Source organism: Bos indicus x Bos taurus, chromosome 19, assembly GCF_003369695.1.
Source record: "Bos indicus x Bos taurus breed Angus x Brahman F1 hybrid chromosome 19, Bos_hybrid_MaternalHap_v2.0, whole genome shotgun sequence".
Classification (NCBI taxonomy): Eukaryota; Metazoa; Chordata; class Mammalia; order Artiodactyla; family Bovidae; genus Bos; species Bos indicus x Bos taurus.
In genome coordinates, this window is record NC_040094.1 from 49,227,931 (window position 1) to 49,252,182 (window position 24,252).

At 53.2% G+C, this 24,252-nt stretch overlaps 1 protein-coding gene across 2 annotated transcripts in view; it reads right to left on the reverse strand.

The window, feature by feature from the left end:
• SCN4A (sodium voltage-gated channel alpha subunit 4) overlaps positions 1 to 23,590 on the reverse strand; it is a 52,976-nt gene extending 29,386 nt beyond the window's left edge. The window contains exons 1-6 of one of the 2 annotated variants that reach the window (XM_027518350.1): positions 23,300 to 23,590; positions 3,648 to 4,303; positions 3,440 to 3,558; positions 3,201 to 3,290; positions 2,808 to 2,936; positions 2,238 to 2,329 (exon numbers count right to left, since the gene is read on the reverse strand). In XM_027518350.1, coding sequence (XP_027374151.1) covers positions 2,238 to 2,329; positions 2,808 to 2,936; positions 3,201 to 3,290; positions 3,440 to 3,558; positions 3,648 to 3,920 — 703 coding nt within the window. In that variant the 5' untranslated portion in view covers positions 3,921 to 4,303; positions 23,300 to 23,590. Of the gene's footprint in view, positions 1 to 2,237; positions 2,330 to 2,807; positions 2,937 to 3,200; positions 3,291 to 3,439; positions 3,559 to 3,647; positions 4,304 to 23,299 lie in introns of those variants that run through there. The other variant, XM_027518351.1, reaches the window with a different exon arrangement.
• Positions 23,591 to 24,252: the final 662 nt, after the last annotated feature.

Consider the following 24,252-nt stretch of genomic DNA (forward strand, 5'->3'; position numbering starts at 1 on the left):
GAGTGTGGCAGGGGGTGACTCACCGACTCAGCCCCTCCGAGCCTCTGCCTGCTCCATCTCCTTCCAGCCTTGGCTTACTTACGGCGCTACTTCCCTGAAGCCTTCCCAAATCAGCCCCATCTATCTCTGACTACAATCTCCGTCTTGAGCCTTCCAATGGCCACCAAATCTCAGCCACTAGAAGAATGGACTATGAAGACTCCACAGGTGTTGCCTAACACAGGAGAGCAACAACATTCAGGCACACAGTGTAACTTAATAAATGTCACTAAGTCAGGACTCCCAAAGTGTTCACAGAACACTAATCTCACAAGCTGCGCCCTTCATGAAAGGGGCTCAATCGTGTTTTTGGAAGGCTGAACTCTGTAGCACTTCCATAGTTGCTCAGTGATAAAAAATCTGCCTGCCAATGAACGAGATGTGGGTTCGATCCCTGGGTCAGAAAGATCCCCTTGAGGAGGGCATAGCAGCCACTCCAGTATTCTTGCTCAGAGAATCCCATGGATAGAGGAGCCTGGTAGGCTACATACAGTCCATAGGGTCGCAAAGAGTCAGACACCACTTAGCGATTCAACAACAACAACAACCAACCCTGTGTTACCCTTCTGGAGGGTCCTTATGTAGATTATCCTACCAGAGGCTGGGAAAAGTTCTGCAGAAACAAAAACTTTTTAATACCACGTTTCACCTTATTTGACACAGAACCCTTTCTCTTTTAGCCTGTTAACACCCAAGGAACAGCAGGGTTCACTCTGAGAAGCTCTAGGCTGACTTTGCAATATCATCACATTCTGCCCCTCTGAACCGGCAAAGGCATAGCATGATTGTATAGAATTTCAGGCTTAGATTCCATCATTTATGGAAGAACCATAACTTCTTCCTTGGGCCTAATCAGGGTGTCTCTCACTTCAATATTTATTTCCTTTTCTTATCCTGGTATGAAGACAGATGCTCAGCAGCTTCATCATAAAAGCCCTACGGGCTCTGAGGATGCAGAAGTGTGCAGTGAGGGCAGGTATTGTGGCCTCGACTCAGTGGCTAACATGCCGTGTTGCCTTCTCTCTGGGGGTCCCTCCTTCCTCTACTGCAATTCACAAGGGCTTTGGACTAGAGAAAACTAAGGTACTTCCTAGCATTAAGACACCTTCCCTGTCTCCCAAAGCCTGTTCTCCATGCCTTTCAGATCATCTTTCTCTCCTTTTGGAGAAGGAAATGGCAACCCACTCCAGTATTCTTGCCTAGAGAATTCCATGGACAGATGAGCCTGGCTGGCTACAGTCCATGGAGTTGCAAAAAGTTGGACATGACTGAGTGACTACACTTCTCTCCTTTAATGAACCTTCTCCAGTTTCTTCACATGGTTTTTTGAGGGTCTGGATGATCCAGATTCTATTTATTTCATGCTTTTCTCGATGCATTACTTTGGAACTGCCTTGGCCTCATGGCTCAGTGGGTATGTGGTGGGTTCACTGTTGAGCTCTCAGGGTGTGGACTTTCCATCACTGAGTCCCTCTGTGTCTCAGCTGGAGTGCTCTGCTCTACCCAGTCTGTTTATTTTATTTAAAACATGAACCCTATGCCAGGGCTTCCCTGGTAGCTCAGTTGGTAAAGAATTCCCTGCAATGCAGGGGACTCAGGTTCGATCCCTGGGTGGGGAAGATCCCCTGGAGAAGGAGATGGCAACCCACTCCGGTGTTCTTGCCTGGAGAATCCCATGGACAGAGAAGCCTGGTGAGCTAGAGTCCATGGGGTTGCCAAGAGTCGGACACGACTTAGGGATTAAACCACCATGACCTCCCAGTGCCAGGCATGGCTTGAAGCACCTTATTGCTATCAAGGCTTTGAATTCTCATAATAACTGAGTGAGCAGTACTGTCATTATTCCCAGTTTACAGATATGGAAACTGAAGCAGACAGGGTAGCCGTTTAACCAAGGTCAAAGTCAGGAAGTGGTAGAGATGGGACTTGAACCCAGGCAGTCTGGCTCCAGAGTCTGTGCTCTAACCACTTTGCTATGCTGCCTCTCAAAGCCCATCCTCCCACTTGGGGCCTCTTCTTCTCCCTGTAGACACACTGGACCCCCCCACTCTGTGTCCAGGCTTTGATGTGGGTGCTATGCCACCTGGGACGGTTATGACCCTGGGTCAGGCTCCCAGAACTTGAGTGCACCGTTCCAGACATGGGTGAGGGGGCAGGCCAGCTGGCCCAGGCAAAGGGTCCCTGCTCCTCCCCTGTACCTGGGATGACCGTGATGGTTTTCAGGGCCCGCAGCACCCGGAAGGTTCTCAGCGCTGAGATGTTGCCCAAGTCCACAAATTCCGTCAGGTACCTGGGTGGGGGTTGGGGGCAAGGGCTGTGTCAGAGTCAAGGGGTGGGTAATGGTGCAGAACGAGCCCCAGAACGAGGATTCCCAAGGAATCCTTGTATTTGGAGTTACCGTGGAGATGCAAGGGGACAGGTCAGGGACCACAGGCTCCTACTGGGGCCCGAGAAGTGGGAAAGACACTGCAGGGGCTTTGCTGAGGCGTGGGGGAGTGGCAAGGGCAGCCCAGTTCTCCCAGTGGGTGGGGGCCTGGGGGCCCAGGTCGTATGTACTGTGTGGAGGGGCACCCGGATGGACATCTTCCAAGTCAGACCCGGAGAGTGACAGCTCCTGAAAGGTTCAGCCCACTGTCTGCACGCCAGACCACAGCCCTGCAGCCCAGCCTCAGAGGGTCACCCAGCCCACTCAGCTGCCCTCTCCAAGGGCTGGCCCCCTCCTTTCCCTCGCATCAGCCTCCCGACGCCCCCCAGGGACCCCTGCTCACGCCATCATGATGACGCTGAAGTCCAGCCAGTTCCAGGGATCCCGGAGGAATGTGAAGTCATCGATGCAGAAGCCTCGGGCCAGGATCTTGATGAGGGACTCGAAGGTGTAGATCCCTGTGAAGGTGTACCTGGCAGGGAGAGGGCAGGCCAGGGCCAGGCGTGTCACACCTGGGCCAGGATGTGGGTGGCAGAGGCGGGCCTCCTGGGAGGGAGGGCCCGGGGGGCTGAGGACATCGTTGAGAGTGGCGATGTGTGCCACTCTGGGGACTTAGGGTGCTGATGGAGTGACAGGGACAGTGTTTGTCCCCCTGGAACACAGAGCAATGGTCATTTGGGGCATCTTCCCAGCGGAGACACTGGGGAACCAGGGGAAGTGGGGGCGGGGCACTTACTCCACGTGCTTGGACCAGGAAGGCGGGTCGCTCATGGTCATGAACACGCAGTTGGTCAGGATGGTGATCATAATGAACATGCTGAACAGCGTTGGGGGGAGGGTCAAGGAAAGTGAGGGAGCAGGTGGGGAGGAGAGGAGGACAGAGGGCCTCCTCACCCAGAGCGCCCCGTTCTCGCCCATCCCTGACCCCTGCCTGCCTTTCCCCGCCCCTGCGCTCGCCCCACTCCTCCAGGATATGAGTGGATGAGCACCTTGATGGCGCAGCGTCTGACGATGCTGAAGGGGCTCAGGATGTAGAGAGCAGGAGTGGCTGAGAAGCGGAAGATGGACTTGCCCTTGTTGAGCACGATGAAGGTCTGCGGCAGGGAGAGAGCTGTGAGGCCTGGGACAGGCAGACGGATGGATCAGAGACAGACAGGTGGAGGGAGGCCTCCCCGGCGCGGACCTTCTTGTCGCTGTAGTAGGGATCCAGATCCTCCAGGGGGATGCCAATGAGCTCCGGCGGGGGGTCCCCGTAGATGAGCGGCAGGTTCTTGCCAGCCTCCATGTCGCTGCGCGGCTTCTGCTCGGTTTCCTCGATCTCCATCTGCTTGTTCCGCAACTGCCGGGCCTCCTCCTCCAACACCCGGCGCTCTATGGCTGCCAGGGACTCCCGGGTGAAGGGGCGTAGGCTCTCGGGGCCCAGAGGCACCACCGTGGGCAGAGACGCCTTGGCCATCTTCGCATCCTGGGCTCAGGGGCCAGCAGGGCGGCGGGCAGCTGGGGCAGCTGTAGTGTGCAGCCCCCGGGGTGCTGGGCAGCCACCCCGCCCTGGGCCTGCGGTCCCGCTACTCACCTCCCGCCTGCCCTGGGGCCAGGGCGGGCAGGTTGGCGCTGTCGGAACTGGAGGGTGTGCCTGCGGGTGCTGCTATTGCACAAATGCTGGACACAGAGCATCACCCCCCGAGCCCTGCACCACACTCGCCCCAGCAGGGGGTTGGCTCCCCTCTGCACTGACAGAAAACCAACCAGGTCCTCTTCTCCCTTGGGGACTTGTGGCCAACGCCCCCGTGCCTTCAACTGCCTCCTGGGCCCGAGTTCTGGGAACTGTGTGGCTTCGGCCTACGGGGAACAGAGAAAACCACAGCTGGCTATAGCCCTGTGACCTCGACCCTGCAGTGAGGCAGAAAGGAATCGGATATGAGGGCAGACCCAGAGGATGGGCCGAGGTGAGGGCCCCGGCGGGGTCAGCCTAAAGCAGGAATGGCAAACGGATTTCATCTTGAGGGCTGATGTGGACCAGCTGCTCTTGGCTGCTTGGAGATGTGGGCAAAGACCATGTGGGCTGGAGACAGACTCGGTGCAAGGAGACTGCTGGGATTGATTAGTGATGTCTGCCTGGGGCATGAAGGAGGAGAGTGCGTGTACCTGCCACTATTCACCATATCTTGCCTGGAGGGAGGAGACAAGGAAGATGTGTGAACATGTAGCGCCTTGACCTGAGCTTTGGGGAGGTGTGATGCTGGATGGGGAGCGGGAAGAAGGAAGATTCCCAGGCTCTGGGGATAGTCCCAATAGCTTCCTCCTCCACGACCCATGGGATCTAACCTATGGGCAGGGAGGGAGAACTGGAGCAAGAAAATGCAAGGTGTGTGTGTGGGGCCATGTCAGGAGAGCCTGCAGGTGTTAACATGGAAGAGCAGGACACATGGGTACGGTCCTGGGGAGAAAGAGACAGACAGTTTCAATGGTGGGGGCAGGACCGGAGCTCCCAGGGACTGCTTTTGGCTGGTGGTCCCTGTATGAACCGGGCGGATAGAGGGGCGCCTACTAGGAGGCTTGGAGGCCCATAAGAGCGACACACTGTGTCTTCTGGCCAGTCCCTTGGTTGCTACTACCCCTCTCCTCGCCCAAAGCCTTCTTGAGCCTGTTCTTTGTGGAACTTATGGCAAAGGCCCTGGGGAGACGGACGCAGGGACACCCCAGCCACCTGGTCACACACAGCCTTCCCAAGGCCCCCATGGACAGAAGCCCCAAAGATACCCAGGGCTACACCGGAGGGCAGCTCTGTCACAGTGGGCCCAGACGCCTGAGCAGTGCCCAGGCCAGTGCGGGCACTTCCTCAGGCTTGGTCAACAGGTGGGGAGGGCGGCCCGGGGAGCGGCCGGAACCATTGGGCAGAGCAGGCCACACCCCCCTGCCTGACTGCCCAGCTGCTCCCTCCCATCACCCGGGGAGTCGTGTTTCCACGGGGATGACTTTGCTCATTCCTGCCCGCCCCATCCCTCAGCTGCTCATCGGCCCTGTCGTGTGCGTGGGAGTGTGTGTGCACGGACACGCACGTGTGCACTTGTGCACACACAGAAGTGCGCACACCCAGCTTGAAACCCCTCCTCACACTGACCCCACAATTGTACCCACCATTTGCCACACACCTTCTCTCCTTCATCCCCATCACTGGTCTCACTGTCCGAACAGAAGACATTGACCTGCCAGATGGCCCTGAAGAGACCATGGCCAATGAGCACCCTCCCGGTTCATGGGCCCCACTTGGCACAATTCTCTGGCCTGATGCTGCCCCCTCCCTCCTTTACAGGAGCCGAAGTGAAGGAGATCAAACCAATCAATCCTAAAGGGAATCAACCCTGAATATTCATTGGAAGGACTGATGCTGAAGCTGAAGCTCCAGTACTTTGGCCACCTGAAGGGAAGAGCCGACTCATTGGAAAAGACCCTGATGCTGGAAAAGGTTGAGGGCAGGAGGAGAAGGGGATGACAGAGGATGAGATGGTTGGATGGGCACCAACTCAATGGACATGAGTTTGAGCAAACTCCAGGAGACAGTGAAGGACAGGGAAGCCTGGTGTGCTGCAGTTCATGGGGTCACAAAGAGTCAGACACAACTGAGAGACTGAACAACAACATCAAAGTGGGATGACAGAAAACCAGAGACAAACTGTCCAACCGGGGCCCCAGCACGGGTGGAAACTGCTGGCCAGAGTCACCAGAGCCCCCAGCAGTCAGACCTGGTGGTCTCTGCGCAGCTGACCCTCCCTCAAGCATCTCCCGGCCATAGCCTCTCCTTCTTTTTAAATATTAATTTATTTTTGCCTGGTCTTTTGAAATATTTGTTTGTGTGGCATGCACAGTCTTTACTTGTGGCATGTGGGATCTAGTTTCCCATGCGTGCATGCTCAGTTGCTCAGTCATATCTGACTCATTGCAACCCTATGGACTGTAGCCTGCCAGGCTCCTCTGTCCATAGGATTCTCCAGGCAAGAATATTGGAGTGGATCGCCATTTCCTCCTTCAGGGGCTCTTCCTGACCCAGGGATCGAACCCATGTCTCCTACGTCTCCTGCATTGGCAGGTGGATTCTTCACCATGGAGCCACCTGGGAAGCCCTGACCAGGGATCGAACCTAGGCCCCCTGCACTGGGAGTGCTGAGCCTTAGCCACTGGACCAGCAGGGAAGTCCCCATAGCCTTTGTTCTTGAGAGGAGTGCGGCCTCCCCATCAGGCTGCTCTCTCTACATCTGCTCTGTGAGCTCTTTCTTCCTGCCCCTGGAAGATGCTGCTTCTCCAAGGCCTGGTCTGCAGCCCTGTTTTTGGTTTTGTTTTTCACAGCAGGCACCTCTCCCTGTGCCCTTCTCCTCTGCTCTGGGAACAATCACCATCCCCCTCCTTTCATGGTTTCTGTTCACACTCTCTGCAGTGGCCCCAAGACAGGTCAAGTCATGGCTCCTCTTCTTGTGTAGCCTTCACAGCTCTTAGGTCAATGGTGACTCATGCTCTGCTTGTGTGATGGGTGTCTGTCTCCCCTACCAGAATCCTCAGAGACCAGGGCTTGGGGTCACCCTGAACTGGTGCCTGGCACATTGGTACGGGACCCACAGCTGGCACAGCTAGCCTGGCACTTCCTCCTGCTGGCCCCTAGCTGGCCCCCAGTGGACTCCTCATCCCTCCCTTTGGAATTTGCACTTGGTCCTAAATTCCCTGCTTCCTCCTCCCCTCTTCACCAGCCCTGGAGCCACTTAGCATCTGGTTGCTGTGTTATATGAGTGGGTGGATGCCCTCCTTGGCTAGGCCAGTGGAGGCAACAGTTTTGGTTGGTGATGGCCAAAATCATCCCAGTGGCACATCTGGTCAGTTCCCAACCTCGCCGAGGCTCCTTCCAGCACCCACCTGTCTCTCCATCCTGCAGGAGGTGCTTCATCACCCCTCACCTGCTGCATTCAAACAGCCTCCCATCTGCCTCCCTGCCTCCCACCTGGCTCTCCTCCAATCCACCATCCCCATTTCTTTTTTAAAAAAATTATTTTTATTTATTTGGCTGCACTGGGTCTTAGTTGCAGTGTGAGGGATCTTTAGCTGTGGCATGTGGGATCTAGTTCCCTGACCAGGGATCGAACCCCGGCCCCCTGCATTGGGAGAGTGGAGTCTTAACCATGGACCACCAGGGAAGTCTCTACCCCCATTTCTAAAGTCATAAATCTGTTCAGGTCACCCTCTGCTTAACCCTTCGCTGGATTAATAATGCATCCATAACCGACAAGGGCCTGCTATAAAGCACAGGGAACTCTGCTTAATGTTACGTGGCAGCCTGCATGGAACGGGAGTTTGGGGAAGAATGCATACATGTACATGTATGGCTGAGTCCCTTTGCTGTTCACCTGAAACTATCATAACATTGTTAATCGGCTAGACCCCAATGCATAATAAAAAGTTTATTTAAAAAGTGCGTCTGCATTCCTCCATGTGGCTCCCAGGCCCTCCATGACCCGATTCCTGCCTCGCCACCCAGCCCTTCTCTACACGCACCCACCCTCTAGCCATGTTACTTCCATTTTCACAAATGGGCCACACAAATTTTCACTGAAGCCCGTGCCTCCTGAAGCACTCCTTCTTTTTGTCACCCTGGAAAGCTTTAATTTGTCCTTCCAGGCTCAACCTACACATGAACCACCACCTCCAGGACGCCTTCCCTGGTAACCCTGGCTGAGTGGATTTCTCCTTTGGATCACCTGTGTGCCTGATGCTGAAGAAGAATTTATCGAATGAATGAATGAGAGGGCTCTTCCACCTGAGTTATTTCTCCTTTGAGCCCACTCTGAACTAAAATCATGAACAGAAACTGGATCTCCTCTGATATGGCTGCTTTGAGCACTCCCCTCCCCCACCTCCTACTACTCAGCTCAAGTGCCAGGTTGTGTAATCCTTGAGCTTCTCCTTGTTTTCTGCCCTTGACCCTGAGATTCCTCCCTCTCCATCAGCCCCTCAGACTTCACCTCCCTCTTCCAGCCTCAGTTACAAGAGCCATCATAATCCCTCCTTGAAAATACTGTTGGGGAACCAAAGAGTCTATGCTTGGAATCCTTCCAGACTTCTCTCTGTGTACCTTTTCATCTGGCTCTTCATTTTTACCTTTTATTATCCTTTATAATAAAATGCTTTTGAATTGTGGCTTTGGAGAAGACTTTTGAGAGTCCCTTGGATGGCAAGGAGATCAAACCAGTCAATCCTAAAGGAAATCAACCCTGAATATGCATTGGAAGAACTGATGCTGAAGCTGAAACTCAAATACTTTGGCCACTTGATGCGAAGAGCTGACTCACTGGAAAAGATTGAGGGCAGGAGGAGAAGGGGGCAACAGAGGACAAGATGGTTGGACGCCATCATTGCCTCAATGGACATGAGTTTGAGCAAACCAGGAGATAGTGAAGGACAGGGAAGCCTGGTGCACTGCAGTCCATGGGGTTGCAAAGAGTTGGACATGACTTAGCGACTGAACAATAAAATGCTTACACTATAATAGTAAAAAATATTCCCTTGGGGGCTTCCCTGGCAGTCCAGTTTTTAAAAGAAAGAAAGAAAAGCAAATACCCTTAAGTACAGCCTTCTCTCCGCCCCTCACCAGCGGGAACCTTCATCTACCTGGTAGCCCAGCTATGCTCTGCCGGAGTCAGGGCCCTGAGCTGCTGGGTGCTACTGCTGCCAAGGCAGGACCTGGCTGGGTTCCCATTGCCTTTGTGATTATAAGCCCAGGTTTTCCCTGAGTGCCACACTCCAAGTATAGGTTTCCCTGTGAGTCTCACTTTTCTTCTTTTTGAGAACTATTTCGTGCTTTCTCTTCTTTCCTCCAACTGTCCCCTCCCCATCCTCTCCACAGTGCTCCCAGCTGATGACTTGGTCTGTCTTCACACACAGGATCCATGACACACAGTCAAACCAATGGACCTAGCCTCACTGCCCGCCTCTTCCTCCTCCATCCTACCAACAGAAGAGGCAAGACCAGGACTTCCACTTCGGCTTGGGCCCCTCATTCCACTTGTCTTCCAAAGGGCCTCCTCCTTTATGTATCTTCTCCTTCTCCCACCACCAGCCCCTCCCTCTCAGTGACCAGGCTTTCCCATCTTCAAAATAATGGTAGCGGTGACAGAAAGCACCCTCCTGCCTCCACGCCTCCCTTCCTTCTTTTTAAAGAGATGTTTTATTTTTATTGATTTATCTGGCTGCACCGGATCTTAGCTGAGGCACAAGGATCTTCGATCTTCGTTGTGGCAGATGGAATTTTTTTTTTTTTTAAGTTGTGGCATGCAGGATCTTAGAGACATGGCATGTGAGATCTAATTCCCTGACCAGGGATGGAACCAACCCAGGTCCCCTGCATTGGGAGTACAGAGTCTTAGCTGCGGACCCCAAGGGAACTCTCACCTCCCTTCACTCTCGCTCTATTTTTCTGCCTCTCTTCATGGACAAACTTCTTGGAAAGTGTCTACACCAGCTGTCTTTACTTCCTTACCTTTTATTCCCTCTCCAAAACACTCCAACCTGGCGTGTGTCACCTCCCACACTCCACGGAAGTGGCTTTTGTCAAGTCACTAGCAGTCTCGATGCTGCCAAGTCTGCTGCACACGTTTCTGTCTTCACCTCCCTCAACCTCTTAGAAACATTCAACCCAGTTGGCCGTGGCCCGCTTCTGGGCAGGCTCTACCCGCTCAGCCTCCATGACAGCTCACCCATGCTTTACTTCCTGCCTCTCTGGCTGTTCCTTCTCAATGACCTTTGTGTTTGTCCCTCTTCCTCGCCCCAGGGCTCTGTCTGGGTCTGGATGGCATCATTCCTATGACTGTAGATTGTGTTATAGGAGTATGGTAACTCTCTCCTCTGAACTCTAGACTGAAATACTCAACTGGCTACTGGACCCCACTATGTGGATAATAATAGGCAAGCAACCAGTAGCATCTGGAATGAAACATTTGCCCAGGGACCTGCTTATAGCACAGACAACTCTGCTCAATAATATGTAACAACCTAATGGGAAAAGAATTTGAAAAAGAAGAGATACATGTATATGTATAACTGAATCACTTTGCTGTATACCCGAAACTAACATAACATTGTAAATCAAGTGTGTTGTTGCTGTGTAGACCCTAAGTCCTTTCTGACACTTTCTGCAACTCCATGGACTATAGCTTGCCAGGCTCCTCTGTCCATGGGATTTCCCAGGGAAGAATCCTGGAGTGGGTTGCCATTTCCTTCTCCAGCAGATCCTCTGACCCAGGGATCGACCCCTCATCTCCTGTATTGGCAGGCGGATTCTTTACCACTGAGCCATCAGGGAAGCCCCAAATCAACTATACTCCAATATAAAATAAAAAGATAACAGAAATATATTCTCAAACAGATAATCCAATAAAAAATGGGCAGAAGATCTAAATAGACATTTCTCCAAAGAAGATATACAGATGACCAAAATGCACATGAAGAAGTATTCAACATTGCTAAAAAGTCTAGATAAATAATTCTGGAGAGGGTGTGGAGAAAAAGGTACCCTACTACACTATTGGTGGGAATGTAAACTGGTACAGCCACTATGGAGAAGAGGTTTCACTCCCGAAAGGGGTTACAGTCAACTATTAAGCTTCAGGACACAGTCCACCCAAGACCGCCCACATTTCTGACATCAACCCCAAGGTTAGGTTTCTCAAGGTCACTGTCTTTTTCACCCTCTTCCTCAACCCAGGAGATGGTACCACCATCCATCCAAGCCTCAAATTTGCTCAAATCAAAAGCTGAGACGTCTTTGTGAATTCTTCTTCTCCCTCATCTCTATATTCGGCCTGTCCAAAGTTCTGTTAATAACATCTCCAAAACACACAACCTCTGTTTCCCCTCACCCACCCCGGTCCGTATCACAACATTTTCTTGCAATAGCTGCCTGCTTTTGCCCCTGCCCTCTCCAAACCAGTCTAGTAAAGAAGCAGTGGGTGCTGGTTTATGTAAACATTAAAAAAAATATTTTATTTATTTATCTGTGCCAGGTCTTAGTTGCGGCACACAGGATCTTCTATCTTCGTTGTGGCAGGATCATTAGTGGTGTCCTGTGGGATCTAGCTCCCTGACCAGAAATCAAATCTGGGCCCCCTGCCTTGAGAACATAAGATCTTAGCCAGTGGATCACGGGAGGTCTCAGTGGGTACTGTTTTAAAAATAAGAAACTAATCATATTGTTTCTCCTGCTTAAATTTCTCCAGTAATGTCCTATTGTGCTTAGAATAAAACCTAAACTTCTTTTGGTGGCCTCCAAGGCCCTGGTGATCCAGCCTCTGTCTATACCTCTTCACCTTTGTCTGCTGATCTATTCTCCCTGCTGACTCTGCCCCAGTCCTTCTGGCCTCCTTCCAGCTTCTTGACCACTGAACTCACGTCTGCCTTTGGATCTTTGCTCTCTCTGGAGCTCTTGTCTCCTATCTCTTCACATGGCTCTTCCTGCTCACTTTCCCATCAAGCCTCTAATGTCCCTTCTCCAAGAGAACTTCTCCTCCTCATCTCTCTGTCCTAGTCCCTTGTACTTTCCATGATGATGTATTTTCCTTGACATTATTTATCATAATTCTTAATCACTTGTTTATTGGCCTAATTTCTTTGTTTATCTCCTTCACCAGACCAAAATGCCGAGAGAGCAGGAACTCTGTCCAGATCACCACGGCTGGTCCCAGGCCTGGGCACTTGGCAGACACTCAGTGAGTGGATGAGGCTTGGATATAGATCTTTCTTGGAATAAGATGGATTCTGAAAGGTTTCATCCATCCGTCTACCCACCCGTCCATCCATTCATTCTGTTCCTAAGTCAGAAGCTGAGCTAGCCCTGAGTAGGACATAAAGATGCACCAGCTATGCATCCTGCCTTCCGAGAGTTGATAGCTGGGGAGACAGGGGCACAGAAGCTATGATATGAGGAGACAGAGATGTCCGCCCTAAAGAAGGGAGCAGAAACTAACACAATATTATAAAGCAATTATATTCCAATAAAGATAAATAAATAAAGAAGGGAATTGACTGTGCTATGGGAGTTCGGGTGGCTGAATGGGGACTTCCAGACCAGGGAAAGGAAAGATGTGCCTTTTCAGTTGAGTCACAAAGGATGAGGGAGTTATGGGCGCAGGCAAGTGAAAGGGAAGGGCACTCTAGGAAGAAGGGACAGCCAGAGCAAATGCAGAAGCAGGACCTAGGGAGCTATCCTGTGTCAGTCTTTGGAGGGTTTGGAATCTGTTTATGGGCTTTAAAAAAAATTATTTATTTCTGTTTGCACTGGGTCTTTGTTGCCGTGTGGGCTTTTCTCTAGCTGTTGAGTGGGGCCTACTCTCTAGTTGCAGTGAGCAGGCTTCTCGTTGCGGTGGCTTCTCTTGTGGTGGAACATGGGCTCTAGGGCATGTGGGCTTCAGTAGTCGCAGCTCCTGGGCTCTGGAGCACAGGTTCAGTAGTCGTGGGAGCATGGGCTTAGTTGCCTCGTGGCATGTGGGATCTTCCTGGAGCAGGGATTGAACCCATGTCTCCTGCATTGACTGGGGGATTCTTTACCATTGAGCCACCAGGGAATCCCTGTTTATGGGCCTTGGGGAAGTGGGCTGGGCAGCTAGGCCAGGGCCTTGAAGACCGCATCTGGGAGTCTGGACTTCATCTCCCTGGTTTGGAAAGCCCTCCCAGGGGTGCTGGGTTGCTTACATTGGCCAGTGTGTAGGTGCCCCCTGCTCATCCTAAGAGTGTGTCTAGAACAGAATGACAAGCTGTGCTGTTTGCAGTGGCCCCAGTGGAGAATGAAAAGACATCTGGGGTGTATGCACGGCGACTTTCTGGCAGGGACAAGCACTGATAATGTCCCATGTCAGTGGGTTGGGTGTCTTGCAGGCAGATCACCACATGGCCCCTCAAGTCCAGCCTGGAGTAAAGGGAGCCATGTGACAGCTCAAATCCTCCTTCCACCAGCCACAGGATCAGTCTCTGGCCTCAGAGATGGGGTGTTTGAGGGCCTGGAGGAACCTCTTCTCATGGGAAAATTTTTAATATTTATTTTAATTTTTTTTTTGGCTGTGCCAGGTCTTAGTTGCAGCACTCGGCCTCTCTGATCTTTGTTGCTGCTTTAGTTGCAGCATGTGGGATCTAGTTCCCTGACCAGGGATCGAACCTGTGTCCCCTGCATTGGGAGTGTGGAGTCTTAGCCACTGGACCATCAGGCAGTGCCCCTCCCCTCCACTCTCCCCCCACCCCCACCACTGAATTTAAGAATGTTAGATTTGCAAGGACCAGAGACATGGAGTCCAACTCCCTCATTCTGCAGATGGGGAAACAGGCCTTGAAAGGAGCAGTAACTCCCTACTCCCCAGACCACACATTTATTCCTTTAACAAACATTTCCTAAGCATCCACTCTATGCGGGGCTCTGTTTGGGGAGTCAGGGATACAGGAGTGGCGAAGTCCCTGTCCTCACTGAGCTTGCATTCCCGAGGGAGAAGGCAGATAATAAATAGGGAAGCAAATAAGATAATTTTAGAGAATGATAAATGAAAGGCTCAGCCAAGACTAAAACCCTGTTCCGTGGGCACCAGAACTCAGTTAGGAAGTGAGAAGCTCCGTCGGAAACTGCGTCAAAACGGAAGTTTCGGCGGAAGTCGGAGTTAAAGTTTTGGAAATCTGGAGGCAAGGGGTGTGAAAGGAAGGGTCCGGAGTCAGGGAGCCAGGTTAGGGCCAGCTGTCCCTGGGCAGGGAGCCGAGGGGGAGGACGCTGGAGGGTGAGGCAGCTCTTCTCTGGGGCGGGTCCAGCCCGGCATTGTCTCCCTCTGTGGGGCTGCCAGATCGGAACACCCAATTCCAGATATAGTCTGACCGCAAAGAGACAGGCCTTTTCTCCTTGGCCTGGCCACCCATTGTGTTCATTCATCCCAAGATGGCATTTACATTTGCAGCAGCCCACCTACAAGGGGAGTTTACAGACACCCCCGGAGTTTTCATCATGAACTGTGGCCATATCAGAGTTTCACCATCCTGTAATTATGCAACTGACTTTTCTCCTTTAAATCCAAGTGGAGCTCAACAAAGTATTAGCAAATCAAATCCAACAGCATATAAAAAGGACTATACTCTACAACCAAAGGGGATTTACCCCAGGTATGCAGCACAGATTCAACACTAGAAAATCAGTTAATTTTTATAATTATTTATTCATTTGGCTCTGCTGGGTTTTAGTTGCAGAATGCCAGATCTTTTTTTTTTTAGTTGTGGCATGTGGGTTCTAGTTCCCTGACCAGGGATGGAACTGGGCTGCCTGCATTGGGAGCACAGTGTCTAAGAAAATTAGCACAGGAAAGTTCCGAAAATCAATGTTAATCTGTCATATCAACAGGCTGAATAAAAATCCTTTACTTTGCCAACAAAGGTTTGTCTAGTCAAGGCTATGGTTTTTCCTGTGGTCATGTACGGATGTGAGAGTTGGACTGTGAAGAAGGCTGAGCGCCGAAGAATTGATGCTTTTGAACTGTGGTGGTTGGAGAAGACTCTTGAGAGTCCCTTGGACTGCAAGGAGATCCAACCAGTCCATTCTGCAGGAGATCAGCCCTGGGATTTCTTTGGAAGGAATGATGCTAAAGCTGAAACTCCAGTACTTTGGCCACCTCATGCGAAGAGTTGACTCATTGGAAAAGACTCTGATGCTGGGAGGGATTGGGGGCAAGAGGAGAGGGGGACGACGGAGGATGAGATGGCTGGATGGCATCACTGACTCGATGGACGTGAGTGAGTCTGAGTGAACTCCGGGAGTTGGTGATGGACAGGGAGGCCTGGCGTGCTGCGATTCATGGGGTCGCAAAGAGTCGGACATGACTGAGTGACTGATCTGATCTGATGGTCATATCAATGAATATAGAAAATGAATTTGACAAAATCCAACACCCATTCATGATAAATGCTCTCAGCAAACTAGGAATAGAAGAGAACTTCCTCAACCTGATAGAGAACATTTTCCTAAAAAATCCTACAGCTGACATAGTACTTAATGGTGAGAAACTGGAACTTTTCCTACTAAGATCAGGAACAAAGCAAGGATGTCACCTCTCTCCACTCCTTTTCAATATCATACTGAAGTTCTAGCTAATGCAATAAGACAAGAAAAGGAAATGAAAGTTACACTGATCAGGAAGGAAGAAGTAAAATTGTCTTTGTTAACAGGTGACATGATTGTCTTTGTACAAAACCCAAAAGAATCGGCCAAAAACAAACAAACAAACCCCCTCTTGGAACTAATAATGATTATAGCAGAGTTTCAGGATGTAAGGTTAATATAAATTCAGGTGGTGTTATTCAGTCACTAAGTCACATCCGACTCTTTTGTGACCCCATGGACTGTAGGGCCACCAGGCTCATCTGTCCATGAGATTTCCCAGGCAAGAATACTGGAATGGGTTGCAATTTCCTTCTCCAAGCGATCTTCCTGACCCAGGGATTGAACCCATGTCTCCTGCATTGGCAGGAGGATTCTTTACCACTCAGCCACCTGGGAAGCCCAAATTCGGTGTAGGATTTTCCATCTACCTCCACTTAAGTGCCCCTCATTCATTGCACCTCTTGACCTGCAATCTTCTGTAAAATCTTGATTCTCCCCACTCAGTTCAAGACCAATCCCTCACAGTTGAGTGCCTATGATCCTAATTGTCCCAAATTACTGGCCAAACAAAACTCATGACAGACATCCCCACTTCCTGCCACTATATGATTCTAGAACCTTCTCTCTTGGGACACCAAGCTTCCAATGAGGGTCCTTCAAACCACCTCGCTGCACTGAATTGGCCTGAAACCCCTCAAGGAGCCTCAGCCATGCCCTGCCAGCTTGGTAACAGTTGCTGTGGGAAACCTCCGGAAGACTGAGAATGGATGAGACCTGCCCCTCACAGCCTTCCCGTTCACTCTAGGGCACATTTCCCAGGATGCAGAGATGGTGGATGACTTGCTGGCCTTGCTCAGTCACCATCTTTCTTGCCAACCAAACATGCCCTTCATCTCTAGTAAAGCCGCAGTCCAGGCTCAGGCTGTTTCTCTCTGGATTGAGAGCAAAATTACCCAGCTGCTGCTGTTGCTGCTGCTAAGTCACTTCAGTCGTATCCAACTCTGTGCGACCCCATAGATGGCAGCCCACCAGGCTCCCCCGTCCCTGGGATTCTCCAGGCAAGAACACTGGAGTGGGTTGCCATTTTCTTCTCCAAGGCATGAAAGTGAAAAGTGAAAGTGAAGTCGCTAAGTCGTGTCCGACTCTTCACAACCCGTGGACTGTAGCCTACCAGGCTCCTCCGCCCATGGGATTTTCCAGGCAAGAGTATTGCAGTGGGTTGCCATTGCCTTCTCCAAAATTACCCAGAGCTGCAGCCAGTCCTCAAGCTTCACCTACAGTGAGGGCTCAGACTCAGGACTTTCTGGGAGGCTGAAACAGATCAAACTTTCTCTGTCCTGGCCAAAGACAGCACCGGGCATCCTGGTGGCCTACTTCCCAAATTCCTGCATTTCTGCTGTGGCCCAGCACCAAGAATGCAAAATGGATCCCTACTTCCCGTCCCCCTAGTTGTAAATCTCAAATCATAGCTTTTTCTCAGCTGGGGCAGGCTGGGGGTAGGGATGGGAAGGGGGTAGCTGTGTTGTTTCTCTGCCAGCACTTAGAGCCTCAGCCTTGGCAGGCCAGGGGCCTGGAGGAAGTCACTCCAGATGGCCCTCCCCTCTGGTCTGACACTCTCTGTGGAGGAAATCTGCTCCAAGAGGTCTTAGAGGGCAGCCTGGAGCCTAATGCAGAAACCTCTGGATACTCAGGAGCTATGAGAGTTCTGGAACCTTCAGGGTCACACGGTGGGGGGATGGGGAGGGATTACCCTGGACAAGGAGTGAGCTAACGCTGATGACACTTTCCAGTTGGGGCTCACTGGGTTGAAATAAGCCTCCCTTTGATTTAACCAGCCTGATGATTTGTCCTGCCTATGGGGAAAGAATGATCGTAGTGTGGCCACATTTATTTTCCACTTACTGTTTGCCTCGAGATGGGTTCCCAGGAATGGGTTTTCCCTCCCAAGTGAAGTGAAAGTCGCTCAATTGTGTCTGACTCTTTGCGACCCCATGAAGTCCATGGAATTCTCCAGGCCAAATTCTGGAGAGGGTCGTCTTTCCCTTCTCCAGGGGACCTTCCCAACCCAGGGATCAAACCCAGGGCTCCAGCATTGCAGGCGGGTTCTTTACTAGCTGAGTCAAAAGGGAAGCCCAAGAATACTGCAGTGGGTAGCCTATCCCTTCTCCAGCAGATCTTCCCAACCCAGGAATCAAACCAGGGTCTCCTGTATATGAGGGAAGCCCCTCCTCTCCTATGACTGAGCCTTAAATCAAAGGAATTGATCTTATCTCAAGGTGTAAATTCCAGGCCTCATCAGCATCAGCTCGGGGAAGATTCTATTAGGAGTGGGAGTGGGTTGGTTCCTCTGACCCTCAAACCTCAGTACATTCACCTGTCATCCTGACATGTGTGGGCCTGAGAGATGGAGGCCCAATATATTTCACTGAAGTATAGTTGACTTAGTGTTTCAGATGCCCAGCAGGGTGATTCAGTTATAATATACACCTATCATTTCCCAGATTATTTTCCGTTATAGGTTTTTACAAGATATTGACTATAGTTCCCTGTGCTAGACAGTAAAGCTTTGTTGCTTGTTGTATATCTATTTTTTAAAATTAGAAATCTAGCACTGAGAATTATTTCTTGATCGAGAGCAGCCATCCGTACGTTCATTTGGTGTTTAACGCATGCCAGGCCCTGTTTCAAGTGCTTCGCATTCATCATCCCAGCGACTGAGTGGTGCAGCCAGGATTCGAATGTGGCTCTCGGAGGGGCCAAATCCACGTGCCTGCTACCACAAACACAGCGTCCCTCTGGCTCGCCCAGTGGGGGATGGTGCTCAGCCGGCTGCCCTCCCCCAGCCTGGGGCATGCCCAGGTTGCAGTCCCCTCCAGTTTCCCCCTGGGCTGGCCTGAGCCTCACCTGTCTGTCCTCTTCAAAGGACAGACCAGAGTCCTCGGGCCAAGCCCCTGAAAGGCGTGGGCTCGGGTGGGTGTCTGGCAAGCCCTGGCAGGCCCCAGGCTCAGGCTTCCTGGGGCCTCGAGTTGGGAGTTGGGAGTGGTGGGGATTAAGGGCCCCCACCTGTAGTTTGGTAAAGAGCCTTTGTCAAGGTCTGGTTTTTCATTTGCACCAATCAACTCTAAAATACCCTCCCAACTTCCTCAGCAGCCAGCTTGCTCCTACACAAACACACCCAACACACCCAACACACACACACACACACTCGCTCACTCCCTCGTTGCTTCTATGAGTCATTTCCCAGCTGCTCCAAGGGGTGGGGAGGCTAATTAGTTCCATCCAAGCCTGGGGCTTCCTGCCCTCTGCTAGCTCTCTCAAAGGTGCTCCCAAGTATGGTGATGGGGGCTCCATGGATGGTCCCCCTCCAAATTGTGTGTGCACAGCCTCATCTACACACATATCCACAGTCACCTTGCCCATCCTCAGGCAGACTCACCCCTGCACACAGGGCTGCCTCCCCTCACCCTGCGGGCTCCCACCTAGGTCAGCCCCTGGAGCTGCCAGCCTCTGTTCTTCTCTCTGCCACGCACTCTCCGCACTCCCAGACCATGGCTGCCAGGCCTTTTTCCTGCCTTAGGTCTACCCAGAGGGTGAGAAGAGGATGGTTCGAAACTGATTCTGAGCCTGGAGAGTTCCAGGGCCAATCTGGCCCCGCTTCCCTCCATCAACCCCTAACCATCTGGGTAGCATGGGCTTTGACCCTTTTCACCCCACACATGGGCTCTAGGTCCCTGCTGGGCTCAGGGAATTGGATGAGGAGCGCTTGGAAGAGCAGCCCGCAGAACCTGAGCCTATAACCTAAACCCCCAAGGGGTGTCCCGCCCCTTTATCAGCTTGGCTTCGCCACTCAGAGAATTTGGTTCAACCCCAGAAACTGCTCCAGGGATGTTTTCTCACCAGTGACCCTGTGGAAGATCCTTCTCCCAAATTAGGCCAATCAAGAACTTAACAAGCCTCAAAAAAGATAAGAGTCACCTGCAGCTCTTACTAAAATGGGAGGCTGGGGTAGGGGGAAGCTCGGCTTTGTCCTTTACTCTCACAGCGCTTAAGGCAATACCTGTAAACCACATACTCTCATCAGGGGAGCTCTGCTGTCGGTATGATAAAAGCCTCTCTTGGTAGGAAAAAACCCACCTCCTCCCAGGTATGTAGGGTACCCAGAGCTGGACGGGGTCTAATGCTTCCTACCAGGCACCCCCAACTTATAGCTTCTTCTCCCCTTCTGTTACTCCCAGCCCTCCAACAACGAGACATTTATTTCAGAGTCATAACCTGATAACAAGCGCAATTATGAATTCCTGGTTAACACTTATATACTTGCCAAGCACTATGCTGGGCATTTCACATGCAGTGAGCTCATGTAATCCTGACATGATCCTATTGTTATTATTCCATTTGGCAGATGAGGAAACGGAGGCACAGAGAGGATAAGGAAGTTGCCAGGTGTTATTTATGTAGTAAATTGGGGCTGGAAACCTGACCCCTGGGGCTCTCGGAAGAGACCCTGGCTCTGAACCACTAAGGTATATCATCACCCCAGTGTCTAAACTGGGCCATGACCTTCTAGCCCCTGGGGGTGGAGGAGGGGCTGGCACCTGGTTTCACAAACCAGTTCAAAAACAGAGCGGGGTCTGGTGACTCTTGTGGGTTTTGCACTGTGCATTTCTGCTAGGCCTCCCAGCAGAGGGCAGGGAGGCCTGCAGGGGGCAGGGGGCAGCCTGCCCTTTGAGGGGCACCACGGCTCCCCTGCCATCCCCACTGCCCAGTGGGCTCCTTGAGCCCCTCCCACTCCTCTGGCTGTCCCATGCCCTGCCGCCCCTCCCGCCACACACACACACAAGGGCTGTTGACTGAAAACTGCAGGGAATAAAAATAGCTGTGCTGACGAGGCAGAATGGGGGCCCGAGTACATGAAAGGCCTGGGGCTGGGGTGGTGGAGGCGGAGAGACCCTGGGATTCCCCAGCCCCATGAACGCCTTCCAATGGCACCGTGGGGAGTCTGGGCCTGTTCCTGCCTCCGCAGAGTTGGGGACCCCTAGGGATGCAACCGGGGACCCACTGCCCCCAGGGTCTCGGGGGAGAGCTCTGCCCCAGGGAGTAGGGGCCGTGGCTACTGTGGACAGAGCCCTGGCCCCTCACAAGCCGTGTGCCCCAGGTAAGTGACAGGGCCCTCTGAACCTGAGCCTTGCCTCTAAGAGGACTCGAGGGACAGAGGTCTGTGTAATGTGGACTGGGGCTGCTGACGCCCCCTCCTCCTCCCCCGCCTTCTCTCTACCTGCTCCCCGAGGCCCCTGGGCTCAGATCTTTCATGTCCCTTCTGTGCATCTCTCCTATCACCTGGAGAGAGTGAGCCTTCCCACTCTGGTCTGGAGGGTCCAATCCCTTCTCTCCTCTCTGCCTTGCCTCCCCTGGGAGCCTTCTCTAAACCTGCCCCTTCCTGCCATCACCCACGCTTTTCTCTGTTCTGGTGGACAGAGTTGCCCCCAAAGGCAGGGACTTTGTCAGGATCACCTCCAGCATCTGGCCAGGAGTTCAATGCCTTCAGCATCAGCTTCAGGGCTTCTCCTCCTTTGGGCCTGGGTGGGTCAGGGCAGGGAAGCTGGCTTGGCAGACTTTGACACTCAGGCCAGTCTAGAGCTGGAGGCGACCCTGAGTCCTGAGCCTCCACCCTATGCGGGTCCCGATGCAAAAATGACAAGGAAGCCAGGCAGGGATGGGACCACCTAGGAAGGACCCTTAAGTACCTTCCGCAAACCCCTCCCATCCCCTGAGAGCTGCCAGGCATGAAGATGGGGGTGGGCCTTGGGTTATGTCTGGGCCTCTGCATCATCCCACACAGGGAGCGTGGCTCCAAATCCTAGTGCAGTGGCTATAATCATCCACACCACTGGCCATGAGCAGGGGACTAGGGATGTCCCTGGAAGAAGCTGGAGGGTTCTGGGAGAACCAGCCCTCTGACACCTGCCCCCAACCCCAGCTCTGCACACCTGGGTTCAGTCACTGCCACCGCAGACGAGAGACAACAACGCTCACCTCTGGTTCTGCCCCAACTTCTGTCAGCCTCCTCCCCTCTCCAGACTAGACAGACACGGAAACTGGTCTCTAGCTGCCCTCCCCGAGCTGGCTCATCTTTAGGGGCCGAATTAAATGGCCTTCAAGCCTTCCCAGATGGCTCAGCGGTAAAGTACCTGCCTCCAATGTAGGAGATAGAGGAGACGCAGGTTTGATCCCTGGGTTGGGAAGAGCCCCTGGAGGAAGGCGTCGCAACCTATTCTAGTATTCTTGCCTGGAGAATCCCATGGACAGAGGAACCTGGTGGGCTACAGTCCATGTGGTCGCAAAGAGTCGGACAAGACTGAGCAACAATTACGTCATGTCAAGGCTCCCCTGGGCTCTAGCCTTCCTGGGCTCTGGGGCAGACGCCTGCAGCTGGCAGTATAAATCGGAGGCGGACCTGTCTAGTCTCCACCTGGAAAGCCATCTCCCCACAGGGGGGTGTCACAAGCTCTCATCAGGACCTGGCCCCCTGCCCTGACCCCATGCCCTGAGCAGGGTGAGGGGCATTGGGACACAGTACTTAACGGGGCGCAGTGGGAAGGGGCTCAGGCCCCCCTGCCCCTACCAGTACATTCTTGGAAGCCTCCCATCCCACCACCCTCCCCAGGCCTTCTAGATGCGGCATCTTCAATCTTTTGAGCAAACTCCTCCAACACACACAAAACAAACCTCCCTTCAGCTCCATGAGCTTCCAAAAACACCTTCTCCCATCTCTGCTCAGACCGTCAGGCCTTCTCGGCCAGCCCCTGCCCACGCTCCCTCCCAGGGTCCTGGGTGCCCAGCTCTGCCAGCGGAGGCAGGGGGCTGTGCTCTGCCCTGGCACCACACCCCTGCCCCCCCGACCTCCAGCCCCCTCACCCCAGCTCTAGTCTCCTTCTGAGTCCCCCAGAGACCCTTCAGTGCGGCGGCCCCATGTGGGATGCCCCTCACCCTGGACTTTCTGGCTCCCTGTCCCCACACCCCCTCCACTAAGAGGAGCTGCTCCTCTGCCCACCTCCTCCTCGGTTTCTCCAGGAGAGGAGCCCCAGTGTGCCCCTGGGCAGGGAGAGGCAGGGGCAGTGGGCAGAGCCTGGCCGGCCTCTCAGCCCGAGATGTGTCCTCTGCTGGCATCTCGCAGATTCCTGTTCCAGCAGAGCAAAGGAGCCGCCGCCACCCCCCAGCCGGCCTCCCGCTCTCCTCCCCGCCGCCAGCCCTGCCTTCTGGGCCACTGCGATCAGGCCAAGCCGAGTCACTGCTCTGGGCCCTCCACCCTCCTCCCCTGAGAAACTCAGTCCTGTCTCTGTCCCTTGGGTCATCCCGTCCAGAGCCGAGCCTTAGCGCCTGGGCCGTCTGTGATCAGGACGACGACCCTGGCTGAGGGCAGGGCCAGCTGGCCAGACAGGGGCACAGGCCGACGGGGAGAGGCAAGCACAGGGATCCGGCCAGGGTCATGGCACAAGGACCTCAGGCAGGGTGGCCGCGGAGCGGGGCCCGGCGTGGGCAGGAGGACAGTGGTGCCCGGAGCAAAGTGGTGACTTCCTCGGAGCCAGGCTGGGCTGGGGGCCAGGCCTCCAGGCCCCTGGGGTGGCCTGCCCTCGGGGTGCCCGGCCCAGCGGGGCTCAGGGCGGGGGCGCGGTACTCACTGTTGGACGGGAGCAGACGAGCCTGGAGCGGCGTGCCCACCTCGGGCTGGGGCTGGGACTCTGGGGGACTTGGCCGGGGGGCCGGCCGGCGGGGACAGCTGCTGCCGCTGATGTCACAGGGTCATGAGTGAAACCTGAGGACCCGGCCAATCTTCAGGTGGGAGCCTGGGCCGCGCTTGCCTCACGGGTGCCCGGGGCTCGGCTTGGGACTGCCTGGGCTGGGGGGCCGCTGACCCGGAGCGTGACACACTCAACACGTTCGTCCACTCTCTCTCACACACACGCACGCACACACGCCCACTGGGGCATGCGTCTGAGGCCACAGGCTCATTCTCACACAGGACTCTCCTTTCACACTCGTTCCCAGAAGTACTCCCAGGGCACACACTGGCTGGCACACTCTACACACTCACGGCTGCGTTCCCCGCTGCCCACTGTCACACTCATACATGCTCAGCCGGACATGTAAACTATACCCTTCACACAGTCACACAAGTGCTTGCACTGCGTGTCACACTTATTCAAATGCATACCTGCTACTCACATAGACATGCTCCCACACTCACAGCAGGCTTGTGCACAAATGTGTATTATTACACGCATGCAGCCACATGCACTCTCCTGCCCAGGTGAGCACAGATGTTGCATATCCCAGACACTACAGTTGTATCAAGTGTGTACACACACCACTGTCATGCCCATGCATTTGGGCATTTCAGGCATGTTATTTATATCCGGGCGTTTGTCTGTGCCCACATAACATGCTTCCATTCCCATGTACATAGGGCCACCTATATGTACCTATGGTCATTATATTTTTAAAAAATATTGACTTTATTTATTTGATTGCACAGGATCTCAGCTGTGGCATGTGGGGTCTAGTTTCCCGGCCAGGGATCGAACCTGGGCGCCTTGCATTTCCCAATGTGCAGAGTATTTTGCCCCTGGGCCAC